The sequence below is a fragment of the Neomonachus schauinslandi genome, chromosome 6, assembly GCF_002201575.2.
Source record: "Neomonachus schauinslandi chromosome 6, ASM220157v2, whole genome shotgun sequence".
In the NCBI taxonomy this organism is placed as follows: Eukaryota; Metazoa; Chordata; class Mammalia; order Carnivora; family Phocidae; genus Neomonachus; species Neomonachus schauinslandi.
In genome coordinates, this window is record NC_058408.1 from 84,886,188 (window position 1) to 84,902,194 (window position 16,007).

Consider the following 16,007-nt stretch of genomic DNA (forward strand, 5'->3'; position numbering starts at 1 on the left):
GCATCATATACTGAGTCAAAATGTACAATCAAAAAAAGGCCACTACACAAATTTACATGTACCTCTTCAGATAGACTCAGATATCCATCCCTATCAGCATCAAACAACATGTGGGTTATAATACGAAATGACAACAGGGACACACACTCAATGTTAACAGCTTTAGGCCAAAGAGGAAAATAAGAGTGGAAGAAAGGAGCCCTTTTCATATTCATGCTACCATTCTTTTCCTTATTTACATAAACATGGTGATTTTTCTTCTTCACTTATGTGTAACAGGGCTACGAAAACTGTTTATTCCTCTCTTTCTAGCACTCTCAATTAAGAATGATCCTTTTTAATAGTAAAAATAATTAACATCGATTCATTAGCCTAGAAAGCACCTTGAGGGATGTGGACCAATTCTGTGCCTCTGGCAAATCTGACCACATATGGTTCCAGATAGATGGTGCGCAGCCATCAGCACACAGCTCCAACCTAAAGGCTGGGAAGGGGCAGCTCTCTGCACTGTCTGTATTCCATGAATATATGCTCAATACATAGATTAATTGTTAAAGCTGAGGCATTTAATAGTATCAGATGGCAACAATCAGATGTTTCATGGGCCACAGAATCTTCTCTAGTATTCTCCCAAGTAAGAAATTTGAAAATTGTGGAGACCATGTGCATGCACTAATGAATCCAAAACGTTCTTACCTGTCCTTCCTATCTATTGATAAACGTTCATAAATTCTAACGGCTTGAATACAGAAATTAGCCTGTCGTATTCAGGCAAAGAAGCTTGGAGAAAAAAAGGAAGGAAGGCAGGGAAGGAGGGAGGGAGGGAGGGAAGAAGGAAGGGAAGGAGGAAGGAAGGAAAATGAAGGGGAATTTATACATAGAAATATATTAATATTTCAACTATGGCAAAGGCAACCTAATTTGCTATTCCCAAACCAGATTAAGAACCACTGTCCTCCAGCATCAGCTCCCAAGACCCTCTCCTCCAAGGATCACCTGCTTCGATGTTAACACAGATTCAGCCCTCTACAAGCTCCTTAAGAAACCTGTTACCCTGACTCGTGGCCACCTTCTCCCCTTCTCCCTATTCTTTTATCAAAGTTCAGATGTGGAGAATTAAATACAATACTGTTCCCATAACTAACGCAAATAAATAACTTTTTAAGCAAGGCAGAAAAAAGATCAGAAACAAACCAGTGTCTTTATGGCAAATTTCTCTATCCAGTGTTTTAGGGGACCCATCACATCAATGCTTAATGAACGGGGGTTAAAAAAAAAACTAAAATAATCTAGTCACTGAGAACACAGAGGAGAATTTTCTTTGGAAGTCTCAATTTCTATGTCCATATATGTTATAAAGCCAAAGAATAGTGTGTTCCATGTTTGGTAATTAGATGTAAACAGCTACACTTTGGGATAAGAAGAATCATGTCTTCCCCTTGCATTTGCACACAAATGCCCTCATACATCTCACCCTGGCAGCCAGGAACTGGTTTATATATCTAACAGAACCTGGCAAGACAGGATGACCTTTTTAATTGTCATTAGGAGAAGCACAATTGCAAGTAACTTTGAAACATATGGTAAACTTCATTATGCTAAAATAGAAGAGCTTCTACTTTGGGGCTCATGATGAATATTAATGTCAGGGCTCCTGAGAAAAATGTGCTCTAAATTTTATATTGTATAAAACTCTTTCAAGACCAGAGAGAACATTTATTTATAGTCTTCAGGCTTCTTCATAGATGCTATTAAATACTCCATTCAACATGGCAAAGTGAAATGAATAATTATGGAACATTAAGGGAGGGATAATGATCACCTTTGCCGTATCAGGCTAAGCTCAAGGCAGGGGGAGAACAAAATGGCACAAGGAGGACACAGAAGGTACATACAGGAGAGTCCATGGGTTCTGTGGCAAGAGAAATCCAGACACAGATGTCACAGGAAGCCACTTCTGGGGAGATGGTGGGGAGGTTTCATACACTCTATCCAGAGCACGCAGAGATCGTGGGAAGTTCAGAGGGTCAGAGGGAGCCATCAGGGTGAAGCTTAGAAGGAATGTAGGGAGTGGGCACATGGGTGGATAAGGGCATGGGATATTCCAGAGGTGGAGGGAAGAAACCAGAAAATCAAGGGGAAGCAGCAGAAAGCCATGGGAAGACGTGGTCTGGGAGATGGGAGAATCTGATGCCCAACAGCTGCAACAGGCAAGAAGGTGCCTTCATGAAGCCCAGATCATAGTAATTTATTATGATTACACATCATCCTCGGAAGGGGATCTTTGACTTAATGCCCAACACTGCTTATTGTCTGAGAAGGGGAGGGAGCCCTAGCAAACCCAACAGCTCTCTACGAAAAGCTGGTGAAAATGTAAAAGGTCATCCCTTCTGGCATTTTTCCAGGACAGGGAGTTCCTTTTTCTACCATGTCCTTTAGCTCTCTCCCTCAAACTGAGCTTCAGTGGCCACACACACACCATAGACACTCTCCTCAGTCTGTGAATTAACAGCATGCTTTGGAGGGGAAAATTCCTACATGTAGAAGCTATTTTTCTAGTGGGTCTATTTAAGAAAACAGAAAATTTTTTAAAAAGGCGGGGGTGCCTGGGTGGTGCACTCAGTTAAGCATCGGACTGTTGGTTTCCTCTCAGGTTGTGATCTCAAGGTCGTGAGATTGAGCCCTGTGTCAGGCTCCGTGCTCGGCATAGAGTCTGCTTGGGATTCTCTGTCCCTCTCTCTCTGCCCCTCCCCCCCTGCTCGTGTGCTCTCTCTCTCTCTCTCAAATACATAAAAAACTCTTTAAAAAAAAAAGTTAAAGATGGTGACAGTAGCTGCATCATGCTGAGAAAGGCAGGAGGTGGGTAGGAAGCCGTACACCTCTCTCAGTTTGTGTATTTTAATGGACGCAAACCTGAAAAACAATGTCTTCCCCAGATTTATTGCAAAAAGTGAAGCCAGTTCATTATGGTCCCAATTGCAGCAGCTCCCTAGATATCTCATGTGTTCAAAAGGCCAGGCCCAATGAATATTAATGCACAGAGTGGAGACAGACCTCCTTTCCTGGGGAAGACCTGTCTCTGTCGCTGTTTGTTACATGATTTGCATCCTGATGCCTTAAGAAGTTTCAGAATTTATCCTAAACTGTCATCCCAACATGGTATCACTGTTTACAAAAATTTCTTTTCTTGCTCTGTTACTAATTATGATAAGGGGTTAATTTCACACGTGTGCGTACACACAAAGGAAAAAATTATAATAACCATATTAAATAAAGATGAGGAAATCATCACATTCCCTTCCCCTCCCCCCAAGAATGGACAAAGTGCATGGACAAGAGACTATGAAAAAAAATTATAAAGGCACAAAAAGAAGCGAGTTCAGCCTTGTGATTGGTCAGATATATGCAGAAATAAGGCATGAACTAAGTACTATCTAATTATTGTTATTGGACTAATAACCTTTTAAGAAATAACACCCAGTATGGGAAAGGATGGGTTGGTAGCATCAATTAAACTGTATAATTCTTTGAAAATCAGTTTGCGCATGTGCTACGCCATAAAGCTGATCATTCTCTCTGGTCCAGTAATCCCGATCTGGCACTTTATCTTTAGAAAGGAATTCATAAAAATGATCGCGAAACACATCAAAATAAGGACTAAGCACAGCATGGTATATTGAGTCTCGGAACGTTATTAAGACCATAAATAATAAAGTGGAATGTTATGTCACAACAGGGAAATAGAAGTGTGTTGAGGAGCATGGCTCTGGAGCCAGAAGTTCCAAGTCCCATTCTAGCTCTTCACTTCCCATCTACAACTCCCTGAGCTCACTGTTCCTCAGTGTCAGCATCTCTAGAATGGGGGTGACAAATTTATCACAAATACAGTTGCGAGGCTTGAGTGATGTGATGCTTTCATTATTGGCACATAGGCGAACGGCAGGGAGAGAATACACAGTGTGTAAGAGGTGTGCACGTGCTTCGGACACTGGGGCGACACTAAAAATGAAACCAGGAGCTCTGTTACAGATGTTGTATGATGGACTTTTTTTTGTTTGGCTTTGAAAATGTGTCTTATTCTTATGCCGTTTTGCGGAATAAATTTTTTTTTTTAATTTTAAACCACTAGAGTAACCCCAGGAATCTTATAAGCTTCACCTTCAGAGGATTCTTATATAATCCATTGGGAAAATTACTTTGCCTCCAAAGGTTGATGCATTGCTAGGATTCCAGACCACCAGGGAATTTCAGTGTTTGGTGACCTTCTCAGGGCAGACATGGAGTCCGGTATCTAGCCCCTACTGTTCCTCAGTCTCTGGGGGGAAAAAATGGCATTTGGTGAAAGACAAATAGACATTTGCCAAAGTCTAATTTTCTGTTTTGCCAATACAATTGGGACATACGGACCAAAGTCAAATGCTGGGTCACATACAGAGTTAAAAAGAAGCTCAAATACTACAGTTACCTTGTCTGAGCAAGCCCAGGCTTCCTTTCATTAAGTACACCCTAAAATCATAGTGTATTTGCATTAGGTTCTTTCTTAGGGAAGGGTAATATAACATTTGGGGATACATGAAGTATAAAGCAGCCATAGTAAAATATACAAAAAGGGAGATGTTCAAAATAGGCTACAATAACCAAAAGTTAAACATCATTTTGGTAAATAAAAGGAGAATTTAAAAGTTTGGTTATAATTAAATCTCGAAGCAAAGTATGCAACCAGTTGTTAATGAGTCATGAAGACCTTGGAAAGTATAATGTCAAGACAAAAATACAATTACATTATATAACTGTGGGAGCACACAAAATACAAGCATACCTGGTTTATAAATTTTTGATGCTGTCAAGTCAGTAGATCTTCAAGCAACTCTTGATGGTTTCTGCCATGCTATAAATATTAAACTTCAATGCATTAGCTTAGGATTGCCCACCCCTATGGTGATCCAACCCTCCCTCCCCAATTGTATAAAAACCTGAGGGAAAACAGATGAGACAGGATGGCTATCCCCAAATACGAAAGTGTGGTGGGCCCAGGGCAGCAAAAAGTGGAGCAACGAAGCAATCAGGGCAGGAAAACATTGATCGGCATACCCCCTTCTCCTTTACAAGAGCTGAAAAATCAAATTAACAACAAATAATGGTCTCTCAAAAAAAAAGTACTGTCTCTCTTGGGTTCCTAAACGTATGGCAGCTTCAAAGAAGAGGAAGTAGCCGAGGAAAATAGCAGGAGGCCATGACTCATGGCAATGTCAAAGAGGAAAACAAGATATTTCATACAAATGTAATCACTGGGGTGCCTGGGTGGCTTCGTTGTTAAGCGTCTGCCTTTGGCTCAGGTCATGATCCCAGGGTCCTGGGATCGAGCCCCGCATCGGGCTCCTTGCTCAGCAGGAAGCCTGCTTCTCCCTGTCCCACTCCCCTTGCTTGTGTTCCCTCTCTCACTGTGTCTCTCTCTGTCAAATAAATAAAATCTTTAAAAAAAAAAAAAGTAATCACTGGAAAAAATTGTGACAGCAGAAAACATGTCACAGCACCAATAAAACTGAATTCAGTAAAACCTCACAGAATTGGGATTCAATTTAAGAAAAAAATCAGTCCTAATTCCTCAAAGCCCTGAATTACAGAATATGTTAAATGTTTTATTTAAAATGCAAAAACTCACTCAAAGAAGCTTAGAAAGAAGACCATCACATTTTGCAAGTTGAATTCCTTAGGATAGGATGGCACAGCAGTAAATTCATAGGCAAACAGGGCTTGTGGCAGTCCTCCACCAGAAACTCTGGATAGTACGTCAACCCACTTATGAATGCCTGTACTTGCAGGAATACAGAGGAAAACACTGACATTTAAGCATTTTAGAACAGGAAACGGAACTATCAACGGTTCTTTGAAAACGTATCAAAAAGTGGTTTGAAGTTAACAAATATGTATCCAATTACATTGTTACAGTTCAACTTTTTTTCCTACTAGCTGTAGAATGCTAGGCCCCTTTTAGTCACCCTTCCACAACAAAAGATTTCGGTTTTAATACAAAATATGTTGTTATCATAACGATTATAACCTATAGGATCTCCCAACGAATGAAATGATCCATCTGGTATCAGGAAGTTGCAGATAGCAGATCATCGTTTCAGGTTTGAAATACAGAGAGCATACTTACAAATTTCAAAAGTGAAAAAAAAAAAAAAAACCTGTCTTTTCAGGGTACGCAACATCCTCTAGAGATGATTTTTAGCGGACTCTGTTTTCATAGTCATGACTATGAGTGCAACATTTAGGAAGGGTGGTGAGGTTGAGGGATGCGTAGAGAAACTCATGTTATGAATCAAGTTCATGAAGAACATAAAAGTGCAGACAAAAAAGGATTCAAATCCCGGCTCCTACCCCTCATGTCCATGTGCCCCTGGACAAAGCTCTGACCCTCTCTAAGCCTCAGCATCTTCATCTATAAAACAGAGACCATGCTGGAGCCGGCCACACACTCTCCAGAGGATTAGGCAGCTAAATAGGCGTCAAGACTTGGCTCAGTGCCTGGTGCAGAGTAAGGGCTTAAGAACAAAAAGAAAAGTAATCCACATTTATAACTGAAGAGAATGTGACAACATACAGGGGATCACTCCTTCCTTTGCAAGAACATAGTAAATCCGTAATAGCTATAGTTAATCTGTGCACACAGCAAGGGGTCCAATAAGTACACGCTGAATATATACAATGAAGAGCAAAGGAGGAAGAAATCTTAAAAGAACTCATTTTTAAACTTATAAGGATCTATATAAAAGGTAATATGAATACCTCTATGAATACTTTAGAATTGAGTTCTACTAATATTAAGTTCTAATAATCATAATAAGAACGATATGTTTTCAAGTCATAACATAATGCTGAAGCTGTTCAGTTAACTGAGGGTAGCACCACTCCCACAAGGGGACATTTAAAAATGGAGGCGGGAGGAAGAGTCACACAAAAGACAATGATCCAGATGTGGAGCACTCTGCAGGACATGGTATGGTCTTATGCAACAGATCACCCTTCACCAAATCACAGCCAACAGACTCTCCTCTAGGAATCATGGCATTCTGCCTAACCACCACTCTTGGCTTAATCTTCAGGAAGGAGCGCATGAGCGTAAGTGTGTGTGTGTGTGTGTGCACACGTGCAAACCAATGTCATCAAAAGCCCAGAATCCAGAGGAAATCGAGAAAGACCAGGAAAGACACTGTTGCCAAGAATGATCCACCAGACACTTCAGAGTCACGTGCACCCACCCGATTATATAGAATCATGTTCCCACTCCAAACAAATTAGCATATCAAAAAACTGTATAGTGTAATTGGTATGAAATACAATTAAAATCATCATTGCATTCCACCTAGGGGATATATGGCTGAAGTATTGGGAATGGAGTATAGAAAGCAAATCGGGAGACAGGTGGAAAAGAAAGTAACAAGTAAGGACTTCTGAAAAACCACACAGAAATAGGAGATCAGAAATGGTAGAGAGCAAGGGAAAGAACAAAGCATGGATGCAACTGTGGGAATGTGAGACCAGAGGGACTAGTAAATGGGGGCTTGGGTGGCCTCAGGGACCGAGGGTCTGATTCACTCTGGACCATGAAGGCCTAACACAGAGCCTGGCATACTGTGAGTGCTCAGTAAATACTCAGAGAAATGATGCATGGATAGATGAAAATACTGTGTTATACGTGAAGCAACCGAGAAGCAGGTAAGATACAGTGCTTGTAAAAGATCAGTCATTCATCAAGTCTCACGCTGTGATGACTCTCTATGCCAGGTGTTGCACAGATGATGAGCAAGCAACAGAAGGGAAATGAAACTAAGGCCTCCTACATCTGAACACAGGCTTTTTACACTGTTGTGGAGAGGCTTCCCAAAGGAATTATCACAATTTTTTTGATAAAAGAGGGGGGGAAGTTCCTTGCAAATGTCAAGCACAGAAATTCACAGGCAAAAGTGGTGGCAGAGAAATAACCACACTAACAGAGATGCAAGGATATAACTAGAAAAGGAAAAAAATAGGGAGAGAAATTTAAAAGGCAAATATATATGTAACTGATAAAATAATGATTTTATTAATAAGATTAATCAATGATAAATAGAGATGTAAAAGTTCAGTCCATGAAAAACCTGAGAAAAGAAAGATTATAACATTTTTTAGAAGTTTTTCTTTCAAAGTTCATATTATCTATGTACTTAAATCTAAACAAAGATTTCTGATTTAGAAAGGCAAATGCAAATAGGATATTCCCCCATATAACAATCTAAGTTCTGCCACATACAGAACCTGCAACACACCTCTGGTTCCAAGACAAACAGCTTGGTCCTCGGTCATCAAGAGCTCGATTGCTGTTCTGGCCCCAAGAGAGCAAAGTTGTCTACCACGCAGACCTTCCTCAAAGTTCAGAGGGAAAAAAGTGACATTTGGTGAATATTTCTACAGAATATGATCTCTGGCTACTCTTCTACATTTCTAGTCTCATGTTTGAATCATGTCAGATCACTGGAAATTTCCAGACTTAAATGTAATTAGCCTGAGCCTTTACTAATTCATTCCCATGGTATTATTATCATTTCACATGTTTCTTAAAAATTTGGGAGATTTTGGAATGACTCTTTTCTAAATCCTTTTTGCCAAAACACTGGATCAAAATTTTTGTGGAAAAATCCACACATCTAAGATATGTATACATTTCAGTCTATCCATGAACTCCTGCTTTGAAGGCATCCCCCTTTCCAGGAGGGATTGGTAACAGCCACATGGAGAGTGTTTTTGCATTTGTTACGAATCTGTTGTGAGGACTTTCCAGTATGCTCTCAAAAAAAAAAAAAAATGCCTTTAAGCAGCGCCTAGGTAGCTCAGTCCGTTAAGCATCTGACTCTTGATTTTGGCTCAGGTCATGATTTCAGGGTCGTGAGATTGAGCCCTGTGTCAGGGGCTTGAGATTCTCTCTCTCTCCCTCCCCCTCTGACCGTCCCCTCCCCCACTTGCACACACACTCTCTCAAAAAAAAAAAAAAGGCCTTTAAGAATTGAACACTACTCCACATTCCTGAAAATTTTGTGCTTTTAGCTGCTTTTGAGGAAGATGGATGACACTTCAGTTGTCTTTTTTGCTCTGGTTCCTAGGAAGCTCATTATCACATCATATTCTCAACACAGAATAATTAACAAAAGCCAATGACTTTTCTTCCATCTCAACTTTCAAATTTTATTTTTTTGTTAATTGTGTTGTTTACATCTCCATTATATGTTTTTTCCATTTCCTCCCCATACATGGACACACAGACACACACACACAGAATGCAAATTCTATTCTTCTGTTCTAATTTTTCTTCAAAATTTCTTCTAAATACATCCTATAAATGTGGAAAGGGAGTTACTGCCTATATATGCAGAACTTGTAAAGTGCAGGATCTCTATACTGAAGATCTTTTCTTAACAGGTGTGAGGTGACTTCTAAAAGAAGCTTCACCTGTGGACTTCCAGAGTTCAAGGAACACATATCTCACTAGAGAATGTCATACTTCCTTCCATCAGCTATTTCAAGCTCACAAGTTATGCGGTAGTCCAAAAGTCAGGGCAGGATGATGTCAGCATGGACCTACGGCCTTTCTAACCTAAAGCAAAAGGTAGGTCCTCCCTTATGCACAGAAGATGCATCCAAGACCCTCGTGGATGCCTGAAACCACAGAGTACCGAACCCTACGTATACTACATTTTTTATTACCCGTATAAACCTATAATAAAGTTTAACTTACAAATTAGGCACAGTAAGGGATGAACAACAATCACCAATAATAAAATAGAATAATTACACTGTAATAAAACTTTTGTGAATGTGGTCTCGCTCTTTCTTTCAAAATATCTTGTGTTGTACTCGCCCTTCTTGTGATGACGTGAGGTGATGAAATGCCTACATGATGGGATGAGGTGAGGGGACTGACGTAGGCGCTGTGACACAGCATTAAGCTTCCAGTGACCTTTAGATGATTCATCAGGGGGATCATCTTCCTAACGGGGGTCGATTGCAGGTAACTGAGACCGTAGAAAGCAAGACTGCAGATAAGGGGGAAGTACTGAACTAGCCCCAAACCATAACTGAAAAAATTGACTCCCCTCCAACTTTATTACACTAAAAAACTGCTCCTCATCTGCCCTCCACTTGTTCTTACTCATTGAAAGGCAAATGAGTTAAAGCTGAACACACCCAGCCTTCACTCCCAGGAAAAACGAAATCCTGCCATTTGATAGCCGCGCAGAGAATCCCTTTACGTACTTTACGGGCCCTCTATACGAATTCCTGACAGCTCAGTGGGCCACAGACCCTGCCAGATTTTTGAGCTACATCTGCAGTATCTTTTCTATTCAGGCAGCTGGTATAAAGTGGGGAAATTCATTAACATGCTAATGATGTCCTATTTAAAATTCTAGCCCTGATTATTCTGTGATTAAATCTCTCCCCTTGACGTCTGCTTCCTTTATATCTGAGTTATAGTGAGAAATCAACAATATTAATAAAGTACAATACAGATTATCAACTTATACACAAGGGATGGAAAAATTTATATGAATCTCAGGGTTGTCTTTTTGCTGAAAAGCAGATATAGCAAACTAAAAAAGTTACTGTTGTGTTTTTTTTTGAATCTCAGCCTCCCTTAAAAAAAATGAAATCCACAATAATTAAAGGTTTATAGTTAATCTCCACAAGTAATCAGGGGTTGAAAGCATTTCATTCTATTTCACTGTACTTGAAGTTGCTCAGAATTCAAACGCATTTTCCTGAAGTCTTAAGGAGCTGATACAGGTTAAAACACACCCCCTTCTTGTCTCTTCACAGACTGTGTATCACTGTGACAAAGTCAATGGATTCAGTGATGATTTCTGTCTCCCTTTGCCCTTGATTACTCTGGCACATTTCAGGACTTTTTCATCATTTTGTTCTGTCTGCTCACACCCCAATATGAATATCCCACTCAGACAACTCAAGCATCTTCCACGAAAGACAACCAAACTTACCTCTGTTCTCACTAAATTAGAAAATGAATTTGAAGAATTAATGAAGAAGAAGAGGATCCAAGGTCTGGGTCTATAATTCAAAGTAGAGGAGTAAAGGAATAATATGGAAATAAAGGAGTGTTTCATTTTAACATCTGGCCCCATTAAATGAACAAATACTTATGGTATATTTACTATTTGCAAAGACACCATGCTGGATACTGTGACAAAACAAATGAAACATAAGGACAGTGCTTTTCTTTGATTTCAATTGAGCCAGCCACAAAAGATGTAATAATATTGTAAATGATCAGCAAAACACTTCCCATCTATAAGAGTTTTCTGTATGAGAGAGACTGCTAATTGCTCCCCAAAACTGCAAATCTCTCCTTCTGCTATAGAACCAGAACCCCTGGCTGGACTTGGACATACGTGTGCCTGGGTCAGCCATCTTGGACCAAATGTCACCTGTCCAGGGGTACAGATGAACAAAATAGAAGAGCCTGGGTCCCTGACCATCACAGAGTTACTTATCCATGGTTGTCACATTCTGCAACCATGCTAGAAACCAAAATCGGGTTTATTAAAGAATTGTACATATTGCTTATTTCTTAAATAGTCTTATTTTAAAACATTTTATCTAAGGATAAGAAGAGTCAGCTCGGGGCGACTGGGTGGCTCAGTCGTTAAGCGTCTGCCTTCGGCTCAGGTCATGGCCCCAGGGTCCTGGGATGGAGCCCCGCATCGGGCTCTCTGCTCGGCGGGAAGCCTGCTTCACCCTCTTCCATTCCCCCCTGCTTGTGTTCCCTCTCTCACTGTCTCTCTCTCTCTGTCAAATTAAATAAATAAAATCTTTAAAAAAAAAAAAAAAAAAGAAGAGCCAGCTCATGGGACCTACACGCGTGTGCATACTATTCCTTTGTATTTGCTCTACATTTAAAGCTCTACATTTAGAGCTCCCTCTAAATCTTTAACTCTCACAAGCCAACAAATGGCAGACTATGGACTTTGGCCTAGTTTTATTGCATTTCAATAAATAAAAAGCTTCAATCTACTAAGGAATTCATTATTTATTTATTTGTTTGTTTATTTATCTCCCATTACTCTCATCAACCCAAGATTATTAATTTGGTTCACCTAATGCCAAGTCACCTCAGATTGGTTAAGAATTACCTTCAGCCTAAAGCACAGGGAAAAGGGTAGCTGATCCAGCAAAATCCAAGTCTAAAACATAAAGAACTTTCACAATAGTAACTAGCCATCTGCAGCTTAGAATCATTGATGGTAACAATCTCTCATTCCATTTGTTTATGTTTTATTCATCATTTTGAAGATACTTAGTAAAGTGACAAGGATGAGATTCAAAAAAATACTACATGGCTCATTTTTTCTTTTTAAGAGATATGGCTTTCAAGAGCTCAACTGTTCAAATGAAAATATTGCTCGACTAAATTTGTCCGAATTTGTTCACATCTTCTTTATTCTTAGATTCAATAGATTCCCCCATATTGTGCCAAAAATTATGGAGTGATGACATGAGAAATTTCATAGTTTTTATTGTTTATACATTTAAAAAGTCTATAGCTAAAATTCATTTAAAATATCCAATGATCATTCCTATCATGACTTCATGATGCACAGCATCACATCTTTTTTTTTTTAAAGATTTTATTTATTTATTTGAGAGAGAGAGAGAGAGACAGTGAGAGAGGGAACACAAGCAGGGGGGAGAGGGAGAAGCAGGCTTCCCACGGAGCAGGGAGCCCGATGTGGGGCTCGATCCCAGGACCCTGGGACCATGACCTGAGCCGAAGGCAGACGCTTAATGACTGAGCCACCCAGGCGCCCCCACAGCATCACATCTTAGGAAAAAAGTGTTGTTATCCCTCAGTACCCTAGTTATATAGTCAGACTCAAATGTACAGTTTCTACATATTTGGCGGAAAAGAAGGCTTGACCTACAGAAGTGGGGAAAGAAAGACAAGAAGCTCTCAGTTGTTCCAGGTTAGGCCTGCCCATTGGGAAGAAGACACCATAACAACTGAGTATCCTATCTGTGATTCAAATAACTGAAACCTCTTTCTACAACTGAGTAAGCCTTTCAAACACAATTTATTCATAGTGAAAAGACACACCTAATTTCTGCTAACTAATTTCATACTTCTTTACCTGGTTTTAAATACTAATCTTCATTTACTTCAATCTGTGGAGTATTTTCAAATAGCCGTATTTCAAATGTGGCTACCTAACATTACCATTCTTTCCTTATTTCTTTTTAAGTAAGAATGCTTTGTAAATATAGTTACTTATTAGTAGATAGGTCTTTCATTTTCCTAGTAAACATTCATTTAGGGACCATGATATACTATGTATGACCTCTAGCCTCCAGCAGCTTCTACTTCCTAGAAGAAATGCAAGAGCGCACACACACACACACACACACCCCTCAAAATCTTTCTAAGTCACCTCATTTAATCTGTACCGCTTAATCAGCCTATGAGCTGGATATTCTTCTTCTCATTTTACCAGTAAAAAAACAGATTCTAGCATCTAACATATTTTAAATCTGCATTTATTTCTCATGATTTCATTCTTCTGATTAGAAACTGAAACACTGTAAATTCTTCACTTTTTTTTTAAAGAAATAAGTTTTTACTCTATCAATTCAGACTGAACAAGCATCTTCTAAGACTGTCCCCCAGGGAGCAAACCTCAAGGTGACCTCAGTTACTCTTAACGACTGGAACAGGAAAAGAACACAAGAGTACGGTAACTACTCCGACAGGCAGAGACTTCAGTTAAGGCAGCATTGGCCTCTTCTACACCATTCTTCCTGGAGAAAGAAGGAAAAACGCACACACAGAAGAGCCACTTCATGGTCTTTATTCAGTTTTCTGAGTCAGCAGGCTCTCGTCTGTGATTGTGCAAGCCAGAAGACTGAGCCAAGGAACAAAAGGAACATAATTGTCAAACACAGAAAATTCTCAAGACCTGTGCCAAGGGAGAGATTGCTCTAAATAATCACAAGGCCATTAGCAAATCCAGGGCAGAGGAGGGGAGAAAAGACAGAAAAAGAAAAGATGTCACATGTGAATAGCAAAACAAAAGCTGACAAGTAATTCTACCCCATTTGCCAAGGCTCCTGCCAAAAAAAATCCTCCAGGAAAAGTGTCACGTGCTCCAGGATGCCTTTCACATCGATGCTCACATGAGGCACAGAACATCCTGCCTGGCCACCTAGTACAATCAATAGCATGAATAGTTCACCAAGCAACAGTTGTGACTACTTACCGTAGGCAGCCTCCCCCTGGTCCAGCTCTCTTCTCAGTCGGCTGTAATCTTCCTTAACACTGCCCAGCTTTTGGACATTCCTGGAACTCAGCACCCGAAGCTTGTCCAGGAGTCCCTCCAGCCCTTCCCTTTCTGCTGTTAATGATCTAATCTCCTCCGTGAGCTCCTTGGCTGTAGAGAAATGGTTTCCTGCAGCACATTGCAAGAGAGAAGGAGGGAAAACAAGTTTGACAGCATTCCCACACATGGAAGATTTAGCAACAGCTAATGTGCACCAACAGTATGGAGAAAGAGGGCTGAGCTTTGCAACTGCATCCAATTGCATGAATAGTCTTCCATGGAGGAATATGGAAAAACACTGACTGTCTCCTTCAACTGCGAAAACCACCAGTCTCTTTATCACCTTATTTTTGTTAGTTCTGTTTTAAAACTTCCATTAGCCAATTCATGTCCTTGTGAAACACAATGAAACAAAAATGTCCAAGTGAAATCCAGGGAAACCACATGGTATGTGGTATGACTCCATTCAAATATCCAAATGTCAAACAGTTGAAATATTATAGTAGAGTGGAAAGGAACTAGCCACTGGAGTCAGACTAGACCTAAATTCAAATCCTAGTCCTCCTGTTACTCAACCTGCATGACCTTGAGCAAAGAAATTAACATATGTAATTTCAGGGCAAACTTCTTATAAAATATGATTGTACTAACACCTGCATCAGGTGGCTTCAAGAATAAACATGAAATTCTGTAAAGCACTAAGCAAAATATATCATGCATTGAATCTAGCAAGGTTGCAATTATATTTCTAAATATCAACAACTAATAAGTAGAAGATGATTTTTTTAAATACCATTTACAAGATATTTTAAAGCTCAAAATATTTAGGGATAAATTTAAAGAAACATGTGCAAGACCTCCACACAGAAAACCATTTTAAAAACTTCTGAGAGAAATTTAAAAAGACTTAAGCAATCAGAAAGACAGAATACTAATATATACATATATTGGAAAATCGAATATTTTTAACATTTCTATCTTCCTCAAATTCATCTATTCACTCAGTACAATTCCAATCAAAATCTCATGATGGTCTTTCGTAGAAACCGACAAGCTTATTCTAAAATATAAAATAAAACGCACAAGGTCTAGATCAGCCAAAAAAAAAAAAAATCCTTGTAAGGTAGAATGAAGAGAATATATATTACTTGATTTCAAATGAATGCTGAAGCTACAGATCAAGATAGTATGGCATTGGCATATAGATAAATAGATAAAACAGATCAATGGAATAGAATAGACAGTCCAGGAGTAGACCACACTCACACAGTCAATTGATTTTCAACCAAAGTGCCAAAGTAAGTCAATAAGGAAAGGAGAGTACAACTGACCCTTGACCACCACAGGTTTGAACTGTGCGTGTCCATGTGTATGTGGATTTTTTTTAATAAATACAGTACAGTATTGTGAATATACTTTCTCTTCCTTACGATTTTCTTAATAACATTTTCTTTTCTTTCCCTTACTTTGTTGTAAGAATACAGTAGGTAACACACGTAACATACAAAATATGTGTTAATCAACTATTTATGTTATTAGTAAGGCTTCTGGTCAACAGTAGGCTACTAGCAGTTCCATTTTGGGGAAGTCAAAAGTTAAACTCAGATTTTTGACTTGTGGGGGGCTGGCACCCCTAACTCCCAC

At 39.5% G+C, this 16,007-nt stretch overlaps 1 protein-coding gene across 1 annotated transcript in view; it reads right to left on the minus strand.

Annotated features, from left to right (window-relative positions):
• Positions 1-16,007, minus strand: part of DISC1 (DISC1 scaffold protein) — a 326,114-nt gene that overhangs the window by 195,349 nt on the left and 114,758 nt on the right. Inside the window, exon 9 of the mRNA XM_021696148.1 lies at positions 14,304-14,492. Coding sequence (XP_021551823.1) covers positions 14,304-14,492 — 189 coding nt within the window. The remainder of the gene's footprint in view (positions 1-14,303; positions 14,493-16,007) is intronic.